At 35.9% G+C, this 22973-nt stretch overlaps 1 protein-coding gene across 1 annotated transcript in view; it reads left to right on the top strand.

Moving 5' to 3' along the window:
• LOC103604764 overlaps nt 1–22973 on the top strand; it is a 55700-nt gene that overhangs the window by 5879 nt on the left and 26848 nt on the right. Inside the window, exon 2 of the mRNA XM_008589332.1 lies at nt 12398–12625. Within this exon, the coding sequence (XP_008587554.1) occupies nt 12398–12625 (228 nt within the window). The remainder of the gene's footprint in view (nt 1–12397; nt 12626–22973) is intronic.

Genomic DNA, 22973 nt, shown 5'->3' with positions numbered 1-22973 from the left:
CTCATGCCATTTTGCCTTGTTTCCTATACTGATCTTTTTACATGTACAGTTTCCTCTATGGGAATGCCCATACTTACTTTCTTTGTCTTCTTGGTAAACTCCTAATCATCTTTCAAAACCGTTTTTAGATACCATCCCTTCTATGAAGAGTTCTCTAATCATAACTATATACTTATCTCCAGAAAGTACCTTCCACACTGTATTTTAGGTATTCTTGTCAGTGGAGAGATTTATTCATTTTCTCATTTCTAATGCTTAGCTTAGTGTCTGTTCTTCAAAATATGTGAATTAAGAACACCATTTGTGGAGTGAATCTGCTGTTCCGAGCACATTTGTTGTTAGTCCCCAGGCACTGGCAAGCACTTCATGCTATTGTCCTCTGCCTAATCCCCACAGTTAGCGGTCACTTCAAGAGTCTGGGCTTCTCAGTCTTCTGGGAATGGAGCCTTCTCTTGAACCTCACTACCTACTTGCTCAGGGCCTAACAGGCTGCTGAGCCTTTCCCAGCCCGCCTCTTGGCAGGCGCTAGACTCCTCTGCTGCATTCCCTTGACTATGAGAGGTGTCCTTCAAGCTGGAACTCTGAATGTAGACATGGCTACTTAGAAAACTGTTTCCCTCAGATATGTCATCTTTAAGAACAGTGACAGCCTAAATCAATGAGCGAACTCTTTTGTACCCTCTTTTCAAATTCTAACTTAAATATTCTCTTCCAGCATTATAAAAGTCCCCCTATATTTTGGTTCTAGTAGTTGCCTGTTTCTCTCTCTCTCTCTCTCTCTCTCTCTCTTTTTTCTTTTTTAAACTAGCTGATATTCCTGGAGAACATTCAGGTAGCTTCAGTCATCTGGTATCATAGGAAAGTAATGAGGAATGAAAGCTGGAAAGATTAGTGGGGACCATGTAGTGGAGGACTTCCCATTGGGGAGCAGACTGAGGAGTTTATACCTGAGATATTAGGAATGACATCAGCCTTAGGTGCCTTCTCATTCAGCCAGCCCATTTTTCCATCTCTAGGTTTACTTGTCTCTTCCCAGCCCAGGTAGCCAGGTCCATCTTCTCAACAATGTTTTTTTCCCTGGTCCATGACAGTCCCCAAACTTGGGCCTGCTTAACAGAGCCCACTATCTGCTCTCTCTGGTTCTGGATAGCTCAAGAGTTACTGGAGAAAGTCTTGTGGCCACACACGGATCTGCCACAAATGAGTACTATCTCATCAAATTACAAGTGGGGATTAGTGCTTAGCAGTACATTTTGACTATCCCACTTTGTAGAGCTGATTTGCAGAGCTGAACTCCTGCCCTGCAACTCATCCCTGCACAGTATAACTGCCTCCTGCCTCACCTTTCCTCCTTCCTGAAACCTTGCACTTTTTCACTTTGCCCAGAACACCGCTTCATCAGGGAACATAAGTTTTGTTTTACTGCACTTCATGCTTCTGTGGTGCTTTTACTCTTTATCTGGAAACATGCTCAAAATGCCACTGGCTTGTATACGTCTCTTTTTTCAACTGTTTGCTTTCCAGGTACCTTATAGTTCTGCTTTTTAAAGTGACAAACTTTCTAAAAAGTAGACTACAGCTGTACTGTGAATTTTCTTAGTCTCTGGCACACAGCAAATAGTTGTTAAAGGAATTTTTTTTAAACCTTGCAGTCTTGTTTCTGCTCTACTGCCACTGTCATTTAAACTGGCATATTTTTGTTTGTTTTGGTTTTTGTTTTGTCTGGAAAACCTGGGAGCTTTGTCCTCATTATTTTTTACCTCGATGGTCTTTGAAAGTATGGAAGCTTTGGACTCAAACATACCTGAATTTAAGTACCAGTCATGTTGAATTTAAATACTTGTCCATTTACCACTCTAAATGTTTTTCAGTCTATAACTCATCTCTTTTTTGAATGAATTGAGGGCTGGTATCAAATCGGTTTGGGTAGCCAGTGAATTTTTGTTCAATGAGTGAATCAATATGTGAATGAAAATTTTGTTTCACTTTTCCCTACTCTATAGTTAAAATCCCCATTTTCAAATGTTTGCTTTCTATTGAGACTCACTTTTTCATCCCTCTTCCCCTTATATCTCATGCCTTTTATTAAATTTCACCCTAGCTCAGAGTCAACCGTGCAGTAGAGGATGTGACAGCAAGGCATGATTGATTGTTCACACGATTTGTCCTTAATTGGCCCCCAATCTACCCAAACCTCAGTACTGATTTTGCCCCCTCCTTTCTGACCTTTGCCCTCTCTAACTTCCTAAATATTGATATGTTTCAACTTTCTTTGGTATCCACTTTCTCAGATCATTTTCAGATTCATGGTTTATCTTTTCCCTCCTGGCATGCCCTTGTTTTGGTTGCTCTTTGCATCCTGGAAGCTAACTTTATAGGTCTGGAAGTGAGATGGACATTATGTTGCATGGGGGGAAAAAGCATTTTGTAGTTAGGTCTCTTGAGATTATTGAGAACAGAAATCCAAATCTGCTTAATGTAGAAGGGGGAAGTATTGGGAAGATTCTGAGGTAACTTATAAAGCCTTCATTAGAGCTGAGGTAACCTAAGCCAAAGGGAAAACAGGAATATAGCTTGACTTCAGAAACCAAGGACTCAGCCTACTTCTCTCTTGCTTCAGTCTGGCTTTCTCTTCATGGAAAGAATCATGGCTGCTGGCAATCCCCAAGGCTGGCAGCTTTAACACTGGAGAGATTCTGGGATTTTTCCTATTGTAAAGGGTCCAGAAATTGGAGGGAAGGGTGAGTTGGCCTCATATTGGCCAGTGTGAGTAAGTACCCACCCTTGGACCAGTCAACTAATCAGAGGGCATGAAGTCATATAAAAACTGTTGGGAAGCTGCAGGGCAGTTCCCAGAAGAAGAATAAGGCAGGTGCTAGACAGACAGAGGCATCCCCTTAAAGGAGAAAGAATGTTACATCTATATAAAGAACCCGCTGTATTTTAAATAAGTTCTTATTGAACCCTGACAATTACCTTGGGAGATGGGTGGTGGTATCCCATGTATCCCATAGGTGAGGATATGTATCTCAAAAGTTGGCACGTGTAGAATTTAAATCCAAGACTCTCTGACTCCAAAGTCTGTGTGCTTTCTACTGTATCCCTTGCCTATCATAATATAAGACTTGTTAGAGTTTATTTATAAGTTCAGCAGCATGTGTTAGGAGCCTTGAGTTTTATTTCTGTGTGGGTGGCTATAATGGTGAATAGAATGTGTTGCCTTCCTAACAGAGTTTTACAGCTTAGTATGGTAAACTGCGTAATTAAGCATATTAAGTACAGTAAGTAGATAATGATAATGGAAATGGGGAGAAAGACCAGGAGCTTCAGGAAGGTTTCACAAGGGAGATAACATTGCATAGGTGTTTTCCAGGTGGGTAAGAGGAAGAAGGGCAGAGTCACAATGGAATAGCATGTGCAGTGGCTCAGGGGGAGGAAGCGTGGAACATATAGGGAGCTGCCTGTAGTTCCACAGCTGGAGCAAAGAGATTGTGGGAAAAGTCAGGAAGTGAAACCGGAAGGGGATTTAGGGGCCAGATTATAATAGACTTTGTATTCTTGCTGAAGAGTTTTAACTTTATTATATCATCAGTGGAAAACAGTTGAAGGATTTTTAAATAAGGGACCTACATGGCCCAGTTAGTATTTAAGAAACACTGGCAGGAGTGTGGACTTGGAATAGAGGGAGGAAAGACAGGAAGCAGGGAAACCTGTTGGAGAACTTTGCAAGGGCCTACACTTGTTCAGAAAGACTAAATTTAGAGATATTAGGGAGATAGAAAGTGTAAAACTCAGAGTGGTTAAATTTGAGAGAACAAGCAGTTGATTAAATGTTTTTTTTTTCCTTTCTAGAATCCCCTTCCTATTCTTGCTCTCCACTTCCTCATCCATCAAGATTTCTGCCTAGCTAACTGCTATTTATCCTTCTCTCTCTCTCTCTCTATCTCTCTGTCTCCCTCTCCCCCTGTCCCCCTCTCCCCCTGTCCCTCTCTCCTCTTCTCCCTCCCTCCCTCCCTCTCTGCCCTCCATTACCTCCTTCTAGTAATCGTCATCCCTGGAATTACTTGCTATGTCAGTCTTACTTACAATATTGTAAACTCTATAGGGACAGTGGCCTTGCCTGTCATTTTTACTGTTGTACCTAGCACCTAGTTTAGTACCTGACATGTGGAAGTTATTCATTGGATGCTTGGGACATTATGAGTTTCAAATGCTGTGGAACTTCTGAGCAAAAGTGCTTAGTATAAGTAGATAACAGAGGATTGGGAGAGACATTAGAGACTTTAGAGCTTTCTTCGTTTGGTGGTAACTGAAGGCATGGGAGTAAATGAGATTGCCCAGGTAGAATACAGAGTGGTGACAGAACTCTGAAGAACAGCGACAGCAACAGTCTGCAGTAAGAAGGTTGCAGTTATGGTGTCTGAGGAGTTATAGTCAGAGAGTTAAAAGAAGAACTAAGACATGGAAAGAGTTTTTAAAAAGTAGGAGGGAGGGAAGATATAAAGGAAGAAGGATGAGAAGGAAGGAAGTTCCAGCATTGCCAGATGCTGTAGGAAGGTCACAGAAGATAAGGATGGAAAAGTATGCATTCGCTTTTGGCAGCTCAGAAATGGACTTCTTTAGTGGATAGTTTCAGTGGATAGGTAGGTCTATGAATTCATTTCCTAGGGCTGCTGTAGCAAGTTACCACAAACTTAGATGGCTGAAAAACAACAGAAATTTATTGTCCCACAGTTATGGGGTCTGGAATTCTGACTTTAGGATGTCATCAAGGCTGAATCCTTCCTTACCTCTTTCTAGCTTCTTGTGGTTTGCAGTCACCAGAAGGATTGCATTCTTGGTGTTCCTTGGCCTGTAGATGCATCACTCCAGTCTCTGCTTCTGTGGTTACATGGTGTTCTCCCAGTGTCTGTGTCCAAATTTTCCTCCTCTTGTAGGGACACCAGTTATTGGATTAGGGCCTAATCTAGTATGACCTCATTTTAACTTAATGGGGTCTTCACAGACATAATTTCCAAGTAAGGTTACATTCATAGGTACCAGAAATTAGAATTTGAACATGTCTTTTGAGGGGATGCAATCCATCCCACAAGTCTTGAAGCTGAATTGCTGTACATTGAAGTTAGAGTGGAAGGCAAAGAAGACATCAGGTACAGGCAACCAAAGAAATCTCTCTGTAAAAGAAAGGAAAAGTGAGAAAGAGATGGTAGATGTTGGAGAACACAGGGTGGAAAGAGTTTTTTTGTGTGTTTTTAAATTTTTACTGTTATTGTTCATGTTTTAACTTGTTAACGTGCAGGTCATAGGCTCCACTGAAGATCTGCCTTACAGAATATAACTTGAAAAAAATGCAAAATCATAACTGTCATGCAAATACAAAATGAACATGCCAAATATTTTATTCAATCCATTTATTAATGAGGGAACCAGTGAAATGTTAAAACAGGTCCATAGAGTATTTCAGAAGCTAGATGTTCATAAGCAATTTTAGGATATGATTGCTAGGTTAGATGGCCAAAACTAATTAATGGCCAACAGGGTCATAAACTGTAACCTTTGGGTTATTTTTTCAACTACACATAAACTATATGCATCTCTACCAGATAAGTTAACATTTAACCAATACTGGGACCTTTAATCAATGATAAATAGGAAGTTGAATGAATTATTTTGCCCTGTAATCCTTGGGTGGCTTTTGCCCTGTTATGATATTTATAGGATGTGCTGTTTACTCTTTTTTTTTTTAACCTAGTTCCAAGTTTCAGATAATTTTTCTGCGATACTTATTAGAATCTATAGAGATGGAAATGAGGACCTGAGAGCCTTTAATTTAATTAGCCCTTATATGATTTTAATGTTGGCTAAATTTTGAGAACAACTGAATAAGAGAATACTTGAGTAGGTTTGTGTGCCCATCTGAGGTTGGAACTCATTACTCTCTAATGATACCCATCCTCTGGGTTTTGTGATTTTTTTTTTTTTTCCTCCATGAGTAGTTCTCATCTTCTTGGCAAAGAGAGATCATTTGATCCAGGGTGAGAGTTTGCCAGGCAGTAGCTAGGAAGTGAAGGTACCAGGAAAAGGATAGTTAATACATTGAACATGAGGTCCTGGATGAGTAGGGAACGAAATGAAGCCAGGATGAGCTAAATAGACAGAGAAAAGAGAGAAATCGAGAAAATATGCAGTGAGTGAAAGAGAGCTGAAAGGTCAGGAGACTGTGGCCAGAGGAGCAAGACATTAAAGTTTTTAAGATTTCAGAGGCGGGAGTAGTTTCCAACAGTGACAAAAATAATGTCCAGGTTGTGGCTCTGAGAGTGAGTTACTGAAATAGAGTAGAAGTCATTGGAAAGATTAGTGAGAATGACTTTCTCATGAATTTATCCTTCTCATGACACTAGAAGCTTTAAAGCTGCTATAAATTTTCTAAAATAATGGGCTATTTTCTGTTAGCTTTAGCCAGGTTGTAGGCAAATGTACTGGATCAACACAGGATGGGCAAAAAGTCTTTCTCGTCTTTTATGAGGTTAGTAGTATCCACAAACGTTTATTGAGCACATTACTATGGGTTAAGCCCTTGGTACCAGGTGTTTTCAGACATATTTCATTTAATTCTAACTCCATGTTGTTTGAATTGTTAGCATCCCCATTTTACAGATGGCAAAACTGAGGTTTAGCAGCAATAAGTAATCTTCTCAAGGCTATAGTGAGTGTTAGGGCATTTACATTCCTTCTGTGATTCCAGTTTGTTTTAATCATTATGTTCTAGGCAGAATATGTGCTTGGTAGGGGTTAAAGAGGATTTATATATCTTACTTAATTTCATGTAATTCAATTTTGTAAATTATCACACATGCAGAAATGAGTTTGTGCTTAAAAAGAATGAAGCTAGGGGCGATTTCTTTTCCTAAAAATTGCCACACTGACCCTCTTTAGACTCCAATGCATGTCTTATTTTTAAAAATGAGTAAAAGAAATGAGCTCTCAAGACAAGAAAAAATATGGAGGAAACTTAAGTGAAAGAAGCCAATCTGAAAAGTTTACATACTGTATGATTCCAACTATATGACACTCTGGAAAAGGCAAAACTATTGAGACAGTAAAAAGATTGGTGGTTGCTAGAGGGGTTTGGAGGGAGGGAGGGAGGGATGAACAGGTGGAACACAAGATTTTGGGGGCAGTAAAACTACTCTGTATTATACTATAGTGGTAGGTACATGCCATTAAGCATTTGTCCAAACCCGTAGAATGTACAACACCAAGAGTGAACCCTGATGTGAAAACTATGGAGTCTGGGTGATAACCATGTGTTGATGTAGGTTGAGTTGTAACAAATGTATCACTCCAGTGGCAAATGTTAGTAATGGCGGAGGCTATGCATGTTTAGGAGCAAAGGATATATGAGAAATTTCTGTACCTTCCACTCAATTTTGCTGTGAACCTAAAACTACTCTAAAAAATAAAGTATTAAAAATGATAAATTCATGTTATGTATATTTTACTACAATAAAGAATATATAGGAGTAGAGAAAGATATGCCATGTGAACACTAATCAAAAGAAAATTGGAATACCTATGTTAGTTTCAGACAAAACTGACATTGGAATAATGAAAATTACTAGGGACAAAGAGGACATTAAGAAAAAAGTAAGTGAAATTAAAGTAGTACCTTGAATTTTCTGTTTGAGATTTGTAGTGATGCAGTTCAAGAAACTTCATCATTATAGGACTGATAATAGTACTAATGGTTTAAAAATTCACAGTGCTAAATAATACATTAAAAACTTTATTGTAGCCAGATGAAATAGGATATTAGTTAACAGTTGCAACTTATTCTTTTGAACACTTTTTTACTTTCTAAATGCTCCATGCTGGTTTTTTGTTTTTTGAAAGATCTCACAGATGTATTATAAGATGTGACAGAAGTGACACTTATTTAGAGGATGTATACTCAGACTCACCTTTCACAGTGATTAAAAAAAGGAAAAAAATTCTTGAAAGCTCACTGGAAAAGTATAAACCTTTTATAGTTTATAATTATAATAATCATAACTTATAATAAAAGTTACATTGCTCCATATTTTTACCATATTTGTACTAGCTTCCTGCATTTGTATTTGCTGTTGTTAAAGGAAGTAATTTTGAAGAGTGTTCCCATTATTAAAATTCAATAATTAAGATAATATATATTATTTATTAGTAGTAGTATGATTAAAGTCTGGGTGCATTGGGAGGGTCACATGTAATCAGCATCGTGAGCACATACTTATCCAAAAAACACACTTGATTTGGAGTTTAAGTAGAGTAGCCTAAAATAAGTTTGCATTCTTTGTTGCATTAATTCATTATCATTTAAACATGTTTTATGTTCTTTCTGTTTTCTCTAGGGATAAGTAGTAAAAAAAAAAATATTCAGTTCTTTTCCTGGAACAATATCAAAATTTGTATCTGGCTTAACACATCTGACCTTACACTCTTCAGAGGAAGTGAACATGTTCTACGAGTAATCCCCTAGATAAATCTGAGCAAAGGAGCAGTAAGATCAAATTCCATTGTTTTTCTCCACTGAAATAAAATTAAAATTCAAAAATTACATTAGCAGGCTTCTACCCTTTATGGTCATATAGAGTCTGGTGGAGACCATCTGGGGTAGGAGGAGAAAGGAAGAGGAGAAGTTGACGGTGATGGTGGTGATGATGGAGTTGGAGAAGGGTTGGTGATATTGGAGGTGTTGGTGAGGGTGTATGGATTGGTTCTATGATATCCATTTGAAAGTTGTTTTCCCAGTAGTAGTTATACTCTTTTTGTCAAATCTGCCTTATGAAAATGGGTAATAATAGGTGGAATAGCCTGATCACAGATCATTATTTTTCCCACAGTACAAAGGTAATCAGAACATTTGGGGATGGTTGCTCCTGACCCTAGTAGCACCCTTTCCCTCCTCATGTTAAGAGCTCCTGACCCAGAAAAAAAAAAATGATTTGAGGCTTGTAGACTAAGAAAAAGAACCTCCCCCCCCCACTCCTTTAACTTAAAGAAAAATAAAGTATTTCATTTACTTGTATAAAATGGGAACATAAAACTCTTCAGTATAACTGCTGACCTTTGGGAGAACACTGTTCCGTGGGTTGTACCCTTAGTGAATAGAACAGCATTACCCTTTCAGCCAAATGAAACCCAGCCAAGCACTAAACCAGATCTTCAGTCTGAGATTTCCTAACCTTGGCTCTAAGTCAGCCCTTCTCAACCTCAGTACTATTCACATTTAGGGTGGATCATTCTTTGTTTTGGGTGGCTGTCCTGGGTATTGTAAGATGTTTTAACAACATCCCTGGCCCTACCCAGTAGATGCCAGTAATACCCCTTTCCCTCCAGTTGTGACAACCAGAAATGTCTCCACATATTGCCAAATGGGAGGTAAAGAATATTTTCCAGGTTTTAGGTTTACGTTTAAATTTTTTATCATATTTGAAGTATCTTGGTAGAATAGGCTTTATTAAGAACCGTAAAAATAAACTGGAAACACATTACTAATTTGAGGGTGAAAGTGAGGGCAAGGTTTTTTCTTGATTTGAGAATTCAACATTATGACCTTTGGCTGCCTAGTACAGTGGTTTTTAGACTGCAATGGGGACTCATTAGTGGGTCATGAAATAGTTTAGTGGATCAGGAATATGCATGCAAGAGTATATAAGGTCAAAATGTAAAATGAATTTCTTATTTTGGAATAACAGAAAAAACATATGAAGCTGCTGGCCTAGTGAATATGTATATGCCCAGCCTTCCCTTTTGAACTGGACTACTCTAAATGTACACTCCATAGCAGTACGTGCTTAGTTTAGCTACTTCTCTAATCAGGTTAAACTTATCAAATATTCTTTGATATATGAAATATTAAAACTTGTTCATTGCAGTATGTTAGAGACTTACTTTTAACTTTGGTTTCTGGTGCATATCATCTTATTTGAGAGAGGAGGAAGCTCTGAAGTCCATCACATATTTTAGAACATTCTTGGCTCATTACTTGTGGACTGTTCACGCCCTCCCCCTACACCAGATTCTGAAAAAAGACAGCTCCGTTTTAATTTTCTTCTTCAGCGTGCTGCAAAAGTCCTGTTTTTCATCAGTTAGTATTTACTTTGTTAACTGTTGTAGAAATTATGCGTTATGGTGGAAAGCTCAAGAAACATTTTGTTTATTTATTGAGAATCAAACACAAACATGCACATAAAGATATCTAAAAATTACTCACTCTGCTTGTACTCTTTTTGTAAAATGACAACCTTAAGTTGAATAATAGCTATGGAGAATACATTAAATGTGACAATTGGCCCTTACAAAGTGTTATTGGATTCAGCTGTTAATAGAAGATTCCTGGCTTTCTGAAATCCATTAACACTTCCAATCACTTAAAAAGCTGCCTTAGTTTCATTTATTAAAGAAAATACATTTCTATTTTGAGTTATCTCACTTATTCAGTGGTTATTTTTTAAAGATTGAAACTTCCAGGAAGTATGTTTTTATCTCTTCAATAGTAAGAGAACATTTCAGACTAGTTTCATTATTTTAAAAACTCAGGAGAGTTTTTTTTTTCTCTAAGGAAAGATGTTAATGATTGTTCAAAAGTTACTTATATTACAATTCATTTGTTTTCACAGTGGAGGTTTTTATATCCCTGTGTTTTTAATTTTGCTCATATCCAGCAGAGATATTCAAGGTATTTTGGTAGTTTCAGGGGAAATTTGTGGGTTCTTTTCTGAATTGTGTGACATCCTAAGTTTTATATTTGCAAAAGATCGGTGATCATATTGCACAAAACCTCAACATGTTTATTCCATTCTGACTTTATATATTTTTATATTATTGAGCTTCTATGCCTAGTTGTGTGTAAAATGAAAGCAGGTGTAGAAGATAGCTAAAGTTTAATGTTGATTAAAAGCTGAACTTCATATGAGAGATATTTGTTTAGGGAGCCAGATTTCTGTTGTTGATCTTTAAAAGGAGACTGGGGAGCAATGCTAACATGAACTTGAGAATAAGATTTCTTTATCAGAAAAGAATATGGCTTTTTAAGTATTGTCATAAGAATTTAGGTGCAGAGTTTTTCCTTTATTAAAGTTAGACACTAGCTTGAAATTACTTTTTCAAGGGATAATGTACAGTTTTCTTATTCATTTAATCGATAAACATTTATTTAGTATCCACTACTTGCTAAATACTATGTGAACTTCTTATTCATAGGCTTTTTAAAAGCTTTTATTTATTTTAGAAAATGATGTCAGCACTACATTGTTTTTAAAAATAATAGATGAAGATAATTGAAAATTCTTTTACAGCTGTCTGTGTCCATATTGAGGTTAAAACCCAGCAGTGTCTCTTTTAATGTAGCCTTTTGTATGGTACTTTTGTATATATACCATACTATTGCAAAAGGTGATTATAAATAACTCTTTGGAAAGAGAAAATGCTATTATTTTAAAAGGGTACATTCATCATCCTATTCCAAAGATCCATTTGAATCCCGTTGTTACAGAATGCTGAACAGTACAATTGGAGAAGCTGCTGAAACTTCAAAATGAACATTAATGCCTCCTTATGGGTGCTCTGTAAAAAGACAAACTTTGTGATAAAGGGAAGGATGCAAATATTTCATTTTTACAAACAATATGTTAAGTTACCTTAGTTTCTATATCCAGTTGCTGAAGAAATTTCTGGAGCAAATAGTGCTGCTACCAAGGTATAAAGGTCATTTTTCCTAATTAAACTGTTACTTTTTTTCTCTTCATTCTATAGGCGAAAAATAACATTTTGGGGGAGGGACTACTAGAAAGTCAAATTTCAGTAGAATATAAAATTAAACTTCATTAAATATTGCTTTAACACCTTGAAGAAGGAATGCCTTGTAATCTATAATATGACCAGTAATCTGCATAGTCTTTAGTATATATTAAGTGTGTTTTAGAAATCATTCAGCTTCTCACAAAGATTTTGGGAGTTCGTGATATTTGTGAATAAATAAATGAAGCTGATCACATATTTTTATATTTTACATTTACTTTGAACAATTACTATAAATTGATACTCTTTTAAAGATTGGATTTATTATATGTATATATATTTAATTATTGCTAAGTTATGCTTACTTTTATTTGTTCAGATTTGAAAGTTCTTTGAACTTATAAGTTATATAGGTTATCACTGATTATTTTGACCTGACTTGGCTTCTCTTGGCTCCTAAGAGGTATGTCATTGTTTCATCTTGTGTAAAGAAAGTATTGGTGGTATAAACGACCCCAATATGTCATACACATTTTAAAATCCTCACAAAAAATCGTGATTACTATAGTATAAGTTAAAGTGTAAGGACAATTTATCATTCTTTTAACTTTTTTTAAAGGTGATGGATGTGGACACACTGTACTGGGCCCTGAAAGTGGAACCCTTACGTCCATAAACTACCCACAGACCTATCCCAACAGCACTGTTTGCGAGTGGGAGATCCGAGTAAAGCTGGGAGAGAGAGTTCGAATCAAGTTTGGTGACTTTGACATTGAAGATTCTGATTCTTGCCACTTTAATTACTTGAGAATTTATAATGGAATTGGAGTCAGCAGAACTGAAATAGGTAGGACATTTTCTTTTAAATGGACGTGTAATACATCATTGCCTCAAGTTTTAAAAATAAAGCAATTTTTGATTCTTAACATTGAATTACGATGCTACATAAAGTGACGTGGGAAACCATTGAAAATGTGGAAATCTGAAATTTGAATCTTTTGGGAAGAAAAAATTCTTGTCTCTTTACCCTGTTTATTTACTTTTCTAATAAGCCTGTGTTGGTACCTTTGCCCAAGATGCCAATTTTATGAAGGAAGAAGTTAATTGTCTCATTTTTTATGTTTTCCTTTGATCATTATATTTGCAGTTGAAGAATACAAGTATAATTTATTTTAGGAGGCCGTATGACATGGCAATTAAGAGCATGAGTTTTGGATCCAGATTTCTGTGATTAAAGCATAACTGCCGTTAGCTTGCTGTGTGACCTGGGGCAGGTTACCTGACCTCTCTGTTTTCTCATTTGTAAAATAGGAAATGAACTAGTACATGTAAAGTGCGTAGAACAGTACCTGACACACAGTATATGCTTAGTGAATAGTAGTTGTTATTGTTATTCTTAAGAGCAGTGGTTCTCAATTACAGCTCATATTGGAGTCACCTGAGGAGACTTTTAAACAAATACTCTATACCTGATCCCCATTCTAGACCAATTGAATGAGAATTTATTGGATGGGACCAAACCCTCAGTATTTTAAAAGCTTCCCAGGAAAATCTGCTTTGCAGCCAAGGTTTAGAACTTTGGCTTAGAGATCAGTACCTTTCTCATAAGCAAGAACGGTGGAAACATTTATAAGGCTGTTTTGGTGAACTAATATCATGAAATTAAGGACTCTTGAATTTTCTGTGAGTTTATTGGAATCACTTATTCCTAGCTGTGTGAAATATCTTTCAGAACTATAGGAACCCAGTATCCCATTCTTTAGAAAACATACTATGTTCATTCTGTGGCCTCTCCATCTCTAGCCAAATCCTTCATCTCTTCTCTACTTTTTGGCCTGTTATCTACCAGATGACATATTCCTGCCCTGTGTCCCTGGCTGCTGAGTGATAACCTCTGTTGTCTCTCAGTCAACTCTTGATTAACATTGTAGTTTGATCACATGCATAGTTCCATGAATATGAGGGTACTTCAAAAGAAAAGTTTGTGGAAAAATAGAATTGAAAGATAATACAAATGTTTTCATGAACTTTTTAAAATACCTTCCTATAAGGTGTTGGATGAACTTGTGGGAACTCAAATCACCTCTGGATGTGGTACTAATAGAAGACATCTGGCTGGTAAGTGCCTCCTGAGGATGCAGTAGAGAGTAGACAGTACCACTGGAGCATCCGTGAAACAACAATGAAAAAAGGTGAACCACAATCTGGTCAAGCCTCTAGCACTTTATAGAAAATAAAGGAGATAGAGAAATATACTATACTGACCTTAAGGATTAAATAAAGAATATGAAAAATTCTATAGAACAAATGACCTAGTTTGTTAACATATAAATAGCATTTTAAAAAAAGAAAGGAAGAGGGGGAAGGAACTGTTGAACATTGAGGCATATCTTCCAAAACTGGTGTGGACCTTGTTTGGATCTTAATTTCAGCTAACCAACTAAAAGAAGACATTTTAAAGATTATCAGAGATATTTTAAGAGGAATTGGGCATTCGGTGATAGTAAGGAATGATTGTTTTAGATGTGGCAATGTTATAATTTTTTTTAAAGTTCTAAATTATTAGAGATATTTTGAAGTTTAAATGAAATGTCTAGGATTTATTTTTAAGTATTTCAGGAAAAAAAAGGTAGGGAGAGGAGCAGGTGACACAAGAATGGCACGGTGGTGAGGATGGGTATTGGGCACATATGAATTCTTACATTCTCTTCTCTATTTCTGTGTATTTTTGAAAATTCTTATAATGAAATGTGTTTTTCTTTTTAAACAAAAGAAGGAAAGAGATTTGTATATTTGGACAATAAACAGGGGCCCTGTTGCTGGAAAGGAAGAGTGACATGGGAAAAATTTTGAGCACAGTTTTTAAATCGCTCACTGTGTTCTAGTCACAGCTCCAGGAGTTACTTGCTGAGAGTCCTTTCTGCAAATCAGTGAACCTACCCAACTGCAAAGTCATCTACTGTACCATCTGAACATTAAATGGCATAATACTTTGCAGTGTTTGGTGTGTAACAGGTGTTTAATTCCTTATTTCCATTGTTTTTGCTTTTTCCTTATTCTCTCTCCACATGGGTGAGTGGAAAGCTGCAGAAAGGTCAAGGTGACTGAGTGATGATGCTTCCTGTGGGACTTTAGTTTGCACCCTTCCCCCCACCCTCCCATCACCACCTGCCAGGTACCCACTGGTCCTCCATTTTGGTAGAAGTCTATGGTTGGTGGTAGAAAGGTAAGTTTTCTGATGTATCACAGAGAAATAAATATCATTCAAGAATAGTCATTTAACATTCTGGTTGACATAGATCTGCAGAGAATTACAGGATGGAAACAGATACATTGTGGACATCAAGGTTCCAGTGATAATGGTACTGAATCCTCTTTTTCCTGTATCATCTTTTCTCACTGCCCCTTCTGAAAAAAGGCAGGCCCATATGAGCTGCATTTTTTTAATTAAAATAATTCCTATATTGGTATAAAGGTTAGGTTTTTGGTTTTATGTACATTGGTATTAATTTTAGGGATTTTTTTTCCCCCTTGAAGGATAGAATTATGGAATAATCAGTAAAAGGAAGTGAATGGGAGAATGGTTTCTCAAGGAATCATTTTTTAAAATCATAAACTCATTAGAATGTGTTTTAATTAAGGTAGTTTGATTCACTTAGCAGTTGGACAGTTATTTCCTGTTCTCTTAGAAAGACATAATAATGTGTAATATTATTTAGTAACATGATTTTATTATAATTTTATATAACTGCTTTCTAAATTGCTAAACTTTTTAGAAATCTTTGTGAAATAACTCGTAGTATTACTCATTTCGCTTCAAGACATTGATAGACACTTTGTGTTTAAGGATAGAGTTAAAATTGGCTCTGTACATCTGAATTCTGTCTCTTTTTAGGCAGATTGTATTGGAATGAGAAAACTCTATTGAGCCTTGAAGTTTACATTATTTTTTTTTATTTTTCTTTATTGTCTGGTGTTGGAGGCATAGTAGATGCTCTGTAAAGGTGGAAATTAAAGTTTTAAAAATGCTGTATTATTAATCTTAACTTTTTCTTTTAATGATGATAATGATAGCTAATAAAATTTTTAGTTTTTTTTCTGCAAAGGCTCTGGCTAATATGAAATATAATATACAATATATATATACAGTGCTTGCTATGTGCCAGGTACTATTCGAAGTGCTTTTATCAATTATTTAGTCTTCACAAGAACCCTAGAGGTTGATAATGTTTTATACCCATTTACTGATGAGAGAACTGAGGCATAGAGAGGTTAAGTCACTTGCCCAAGGTCACACAACTAGTAAATGGCTAAGCAGGATTCAGACCTAAGCAGTCTGGCTCTGGAATAGGTGTCTCTTAGTGTAAGCAAGCCTTGGCATGCTTTATTTCATTGGATCCTACACTTTATTTTATTTATACTTGTCGCAAAATATAAATTCTATTTATAGCAAAAGAAAATTACAAGTCTCCATTACTCTGGAGATTAAAGTTCCTTGGTTTCTCTTTGTGTTTCTTGGTGTTAACATTTTTGAAGTAATGGGCTAATTATTTTGCAGGATGTTCCTTAGTTTAGTTGTCTGATGCTTCCCGGTGATTAGATTTAGGTTGTGGACTTTTGGCAGGATCACCACAGAAGTGATGTTCTCAGTGCATCATATCATGGCACACAGTGTGGATTTGTCCCATTACTGGTGAGGTTAAATTAACTTTGATCTCTTGGCTAAGGTGATGTTTGCCAGGTTCCTGCATGGTACCTATGGTTTTTCTTTGTAATCAGTACATATGTTATGGGGATACTCTTTGAAATGATGTAAATATCCTGTTACTCATCAAACTTGTTCCCACTGGTTTTGTTATCCATTAAAGAGTCTTGTCTAAGTCAGTTATTGTGATAATTGCCAAATGGTGATTTTCCACTTTCATCTTTCTTTCTATGTTTATTGGTTTACTTTTTACTGAAAAAAGAGAGCTCTCCCCTCTCTCTTGTTTGTTTGTTTAACATCATTGTGGATTCAGTGGATTCTTAGATTAGTCCATGGCTTATAACCCTTTATTATTGTTTATTTTGATGCTCAGATTTTCCCAAATTTCCAGTGGGAGCCTCTTCAAGCTAGCTCCCATGTCCTTTTGTGATCTCATCATTCTCTGAGGACTTTCTTACATTCTGGCATGGGATATTCTACATTTATCTTGTAGTTGCCCTGCCCCAGCATTTCTTCAAGGAAGCCTGGTTCTTTTTAGTAGAGAATGGCATTAGAAATCAATGTCTAGTTGCTAGGTTTAGACTAATGCCTGCCATGCCACATCAACAGAGTTAGTAAGTAGATATATGTATATATACAAAGGGTCTTCAAAAAGTTCTTGTACGTATACAAAAAGTATATGTACAAAGAGTCTTCAAGAAGATTCATATTATCTTTTAATTCCATTTTTCCACAAACTTTTTGAAGTACCCTCATATACATACATGCATCTATATGTATATTAAAAAGTGTGTGTTCCTGCTGATACCTTTAATCCTAACCCACCATTATAGAGTTCATTCTGTCCTTTTCCTATTCATCTTTATAAGTCACTTCTCTGACAGTGAAAAATTTAGCTTTCATTAGCAACAGTATATTTACTTATTTGATCAGTGCCATAACCAGAAAATAGTATCAGATTTGCTAACTGTGGCTCTAAATGGAAGGAGCCTACTACTTAGAATTCATGTTTGTTTATAGAGTTTTAAGCTGAGGAAATATAGTCTGTCTTCAAAAATTATTTGGGCTAGTTCTCTACCCACCACCTCCTACCCTTCAATATGGTTATGTTATTCATTTGAAATATTGTTTGGCTCATTTGTTCCTGTTTGTATTTCATTATAGGCTTTTTCCTCCATCCTTATTGTTTTCTTTTTCTTTTGTTGAATATGTGAAACATGTGTATTCAAAGTTAGAACTTACGAAAAGATATACTTAGATTAGTGCCATTCCTGTCCACTACAGGCCATTTCTTCTGTCTTTTCCACTCCATCTCCACCCACCCCTTGCTGCTAACCAACTGCATTAGTCTTTGTTTTATCTTTTCTGTACTTCTTATTTGTACAAATGACATATTTATATTTTCATATTTCTTCTTCTTTTTTATACAAAATCTAACATAGTATTCTTTTGTACTTTACTTTTCCCCCCACCTAACAGTCACTCTACTTCATTATAGTTCTTATTCTTTTTACAGCTACATAGTGTGGATATACCGTAGTTTAGTTAATCATTCCTTTTATGGATGGATATAATGGTTGCTTCCAATTTTTATAGTTACAAACTGTTTTTGTATTCTTGGAGGTGTGTCTTTAGAGTAGATTCTTGAAGTGCAGTTGCTGGATCAGAAGGTAAATGTATACATAGTTTTATTAGATATTGCCAAATTCCCCTCTGTAGAGGTTGTGCCAGTTTCCATTTCTACCAGGAATGCAAAAAATGCCTATTTCCCCACAGCCTTCTCAGCAGAGTGTATTGTCACACTTTTTATATTTTGCCAATTGATAAGTAAGAAATAGTATCCCAGAATAGTTTAGTTGTAGTTTGCATTTCTGCTACTGTTATTGAGATTGATTTTTTTTTTCATATGTTGATGGTCCATTTTTGTGTCCCCCCCACCCCCATACACACACACACACTTTTTGTATCCTCATGTCTTTTGCCCATTTTTTGGTAAACTTTTTTGGTCTTTGTTTCTCTCAGGTTTTAGGAGTACTTTTATTACCTTTTAGGGATATTAGCCTGTCATTGTATAAACTGCAAATAATTTCTCTTGGTTTGTCAGTTGATTCTGTTTATGGAACTTGGTTATGGTATTTTTTTACCATGCAAACGTTTAAAATTGTAGATTTGTCAATCTTTTTGTTTTTATTGCATATGGATTCCAGGTCATAATTAGAAAGCCTTTCCCTACATCCCAGTTAAAGATAAATTTACCCGTTTTTTTCTAGTATAATTATAGAGTTTCATTTTTTTATATTTAGATCCCTGGTACATTTGGTTTTTTTCTTTTGTATGATATGAAGTGTAGATTTAATTGTATGTTTCTATATGAGTAACTATTTGTCCCATGACCAAGCTTTTAATAGTTTATATTTGCCCCCCCCTCCCCCCAGTAGTTTGGAATACTACCTTTATCATATACTAAAGTGTACTTGGGTCTACTTCTGTACTTTCTGTTGTGTTCCACTCTCTATTAACATATCGGAACCTCACCATTTTATTTACAGAGGCTATAGATAGAGCTGGTCTCTCTTCTGAGATGCTCGTTTTGAGTGTTTTCCTGGCAATTCTTGCATGCTTACTTATTCACATCAAGTTTACTATCAAGTAGTCTAACTGCATATATAAGCCTGTTGGTATTTTTATTGGGATTGTGTTGTTTATAAATTAACTTTATTATGTTGAGTCATCCTGTTCAAGTACAAGAGGTGTCTTTTCCATTTATTCACATTTACTTTTGTTATCTTCTTAGGAGTGTTTTAAACTTTTTCTCATGTAGGGTTTACACATTTTTTGCTAAACTTATTTCTAAATATCTTGTCTTTGTTGCTACTGTACGTGGAGGTGGTTTTGTTTTGCCATTCTATGTTCTAACTGGCTCCTAATTATATGAAGACTAGATATTTCTGAGTGTTGATTTTATATCCTGCTACTTTAGTGAAGTTTTAAAAAAATTGTTTCAGTTAGTTTTATCATTCACTTTTTAGGGATTTCCAGATACACAATCACATTTACACATATAGTTTTACTTTTTCTCTAAGTCTTATGCCTGTGATTGATTTATCTTATCTAACTGCATTAGCCAATAACTCCAGTTTGGTACTATGTTAAACAGTAGTGGAGAGAGTGGGCATCCTTGTCTTGTTCCTGATCTCAGTGGAAATGTTAAGGAAGTGTCTTTACTTGGGCTGCCATAACAAAATGCCATAGACTGGGTGGCTTAAACTACAGTGATTTATTTTCTCACTATTCTGGAAGCTATAAGGCCCAGATCAAGGTGCCTGCCAATTCATTTCCTAGTGAGGACTCTCTTCCTGGATTGTAGATGGTCAACTTTTTGCTGTGTCCTCACGTGATGGGGTTGGAGAACAGGGAAGAGAGAAAACAAGCTCTCTCATGTCTTTTCTTTTTTTTTGTCTTTTTTGTGACTGGTAAGGGGATTGCAACCCTTGGCTTGGTGTCGCCCGCACTGCGCTCAGCCAGTGAGCGCACCAGCCATCCCTTTATAGGATCAGAACCCTCAGTGGGAGCGCTGCTGCGCTCCCAGCGCTTCACTCTCCCGAGTGCGCCATGGGGTCAGCCCTCTCATGTCTTTTCTTATAAGGACACTAATCCTATTGGATTAGGGCCCCATTATTATGAACTCATTTGATTTTAATTACCTCCTTAAAGGCCCTACCTTCAATTATAGTCATATTGAGGACTGGGGCTTCTGCATATATGTTTTGGAAGAACATAAATATTCAGTTCATAATAGGAAGTATTCCTTGATTTCTATTTTCTTGAGTGTTTTTTTTAATCAAGAAAGAGTATTGAATTTTGTTGGAAGGCTTTTTTTAGCATCTATGGAGATAATTATATGTTTTTCTTCATAAATGTATTGATATGGTGTATTACATTAATGGATTCCTTAATAATGAACCTGCTTTTCTTTCCTCGAATAAATACCACCTGGTTATGGTGTGTCATTCCTCTATTGTGGCATTGGATTATGTTTTCTAATATTTCATTTAGTTTTTTTGCATAAATATTGATAAATGATATTAGCTTATAATTTACTTTGCATTGTTTTTATCAAGTTTAGGTATTGATGTTACACACATATATAAAAAGAATTATGAAGTTTTTCTTCCTTTTTAGTTCTCTAGAAAAATTTACAAAGCATTTGCACACTCTAGTCTTTGAAGGTTTCACTATGAAACCATCTGGGCCCAGTGCTGTTTTGGTAGGGCACTTCCTTAATGAGTTTTTTTCTTCTAAGGAAATTAGTGTATTTAAGCTTTCTGTCTCTAATGGATACAAGATTAGTAAACTGTATTTGCCTGGTAAATTACTCATTTCACTGAGGTTTTAAAATTTATTTGCAGTGATGTCCACAAAATAGAATCCTAAAATTTTTTCTAACAGTTATTTCAGTGTTTTTTTCCCAATGGTTATTTCTCTCTTGTCATTTCTTGTTTTATGTATTCGTACTTTCTCGCTTTTTTTTCTTCATTAAGTTAGCTAGTGGTTTGCGTATGTTGTTAACATTTTTCAAAAAATAGATTTTGATTTATTAGATCTATTATTTTTGTTCTTTACATTACTAATCTGTTTTCATGATTTTCTTCACTGTGCTTTCTTTTCTCTTACTTTGGTTGTTTACTAGCTTTTAACTAGGAATTTAATTAACTTACTTTCATTTTTTCATGTTCATTGATAATAGTGTCTAAGCCTATGAATTTTACCTTGATCACATCCTTAAGATTGATATCCCACAGGTTAATATATTGTATATCAATGTATCATTTTTTTTATTTTGTCAATATACAATGTAGTTGATTATTATGTCACATCACCGAAACCTCCCTCCCTCCTCCCTCTCCCCCCTCCCACCCAAGCGTGTCCTTTCCATTTGCTTTAAGAACTTCAAAAAAATTGTGGTTGTTATATCTTCCTCTCCTATGCCCCCCGTTTTTTTTTTGTGTGTGTGTGTGTGTATGTATGTGTGTGAATTTATTTATTTATTTTTAGCTCNTAGGTTTTCCTATATACAGTATCATGTCATCTGCAAACAGGGACTGTTTGACTTCATCTTTCTGGATTCCCTTTATTTCTTTCACCTGCCTGATTGCTCTTGCTATTACCTCCAGTATTCTGTTAAGTAGAAGTAGTGAGAGTGGGCATCCTAGTCTTGTTCCTGTTCTTAAGGGAAAGGCCCTCAGTTTTTCCCCATTGAGAATGATACTGGTGGTAGGCTTGTCATAAATGGCTTTTATTGTGTTGAGGTATTTTCCTTTTCTACCTAATCGGTTGAGAGTCTTTATCATGAAGGGATGTTGAATTTTGTCAAATGCTTTTTCAGCATCTATTGAGATAATCATATGGTCTTTGTCCTTTAGTTTGTTGATGTGACGTATCACATTTATTTACTTTCATATGTTGAACCATCCTTGCATCCCTGGGATGAATCTCACTTGACTATATTGTATAATTTTTTTTATATGTTGCTGCATTCTGACTGCTAATATTTTGTTGAAGATTTTTTGCATCTAGGTTCCTCAAGAATATTGGCCTGTAAACTTCTTTTTTTGTTGTGTTTTTTTCTGGTTTTGGTATCAGAGTTATTTTGGCCTCATAAAATGATTTTGGGAGAGTAGCTTCTGTGTCAATTGTTTGGAATAGTTTGAGGAGAATTGGTATTAACTCCTCTTTAAAAGTTGGATAGAATTCAGCTGTAAAGCTACCCGGACCTGAACGTTTCTTTCTTGGAAGATTGCTAGTAACTGCTTTAATCTCTTTGCCTGTTATTGGTCTGTTCAGCTTTTCTATCTCTTATTGGTTCAGTCTTGGTAATTTATATGTGTCTAAAAACTTATCCATATCTTCCAGGTTTTCATATTTGTTGTCATACAGTTGTTTCTAATAGTCACTAATGACTTTTTGTATTTCTGCAGTATCAGTTGTAATGTCTCCCTTTTCATTTCTGATTTTTGTTATTTGGGTCTTCTCTATTTTTTTTTGTTTGTTTTTTGTTTTTTGTTAACCTAGCTAATGGTTTGTCTATTTTATTTATTTTACATTGTGGTCTGAAAAGATACTTGGAATGATTTCATTTTTTAAAAATTTGCTGAGACTAGATTTGTGACCTAATCTGCGGTCTGTTCTGGAGAAGGTTCCATGAGCTGTTGAGAAGAAAGTATAATATTTAGTTGTTGAAATGTTCTGTATATATCTGCCAGGTCCAGTTGTTCTAAGGTGAGGATTAAATCCTGTGTCTCTTTGCTGACTTGTTGTCTGGAAGATCTGTCCCAAACTGAGAGAGGGGGTGTCAGATCACCCACTATTAATGTATTAGGTCCTATTTCTTTCTTTAAATCTAAGAGTGTTTGTGTTATATATCTGGGAGCTGCAGTATTGGGTGCATACATGTTTATGATTGTTACATCTTCTAGCTGGATAGATCCCT

The sequence above is a fragment of the Galeopterus variegatus genome, unplaced genomic scaffold (genome assembly GCF_000696425.1).
Source record: "Galeopterus variegatus unplaced genomic scaffold, G_variegatus-3.0.2 Scaffold5378, whole genome shotgun sequence".
NCBI lineage: Eukaryota > Metazoa > Chordata > Mammalia > Dermoptera > Cynocephalidae > Galeopterus > Galeopterus variegatus.
This window is presented reverse-complemented; position numbering and strand designations above follow the sequence as displayed.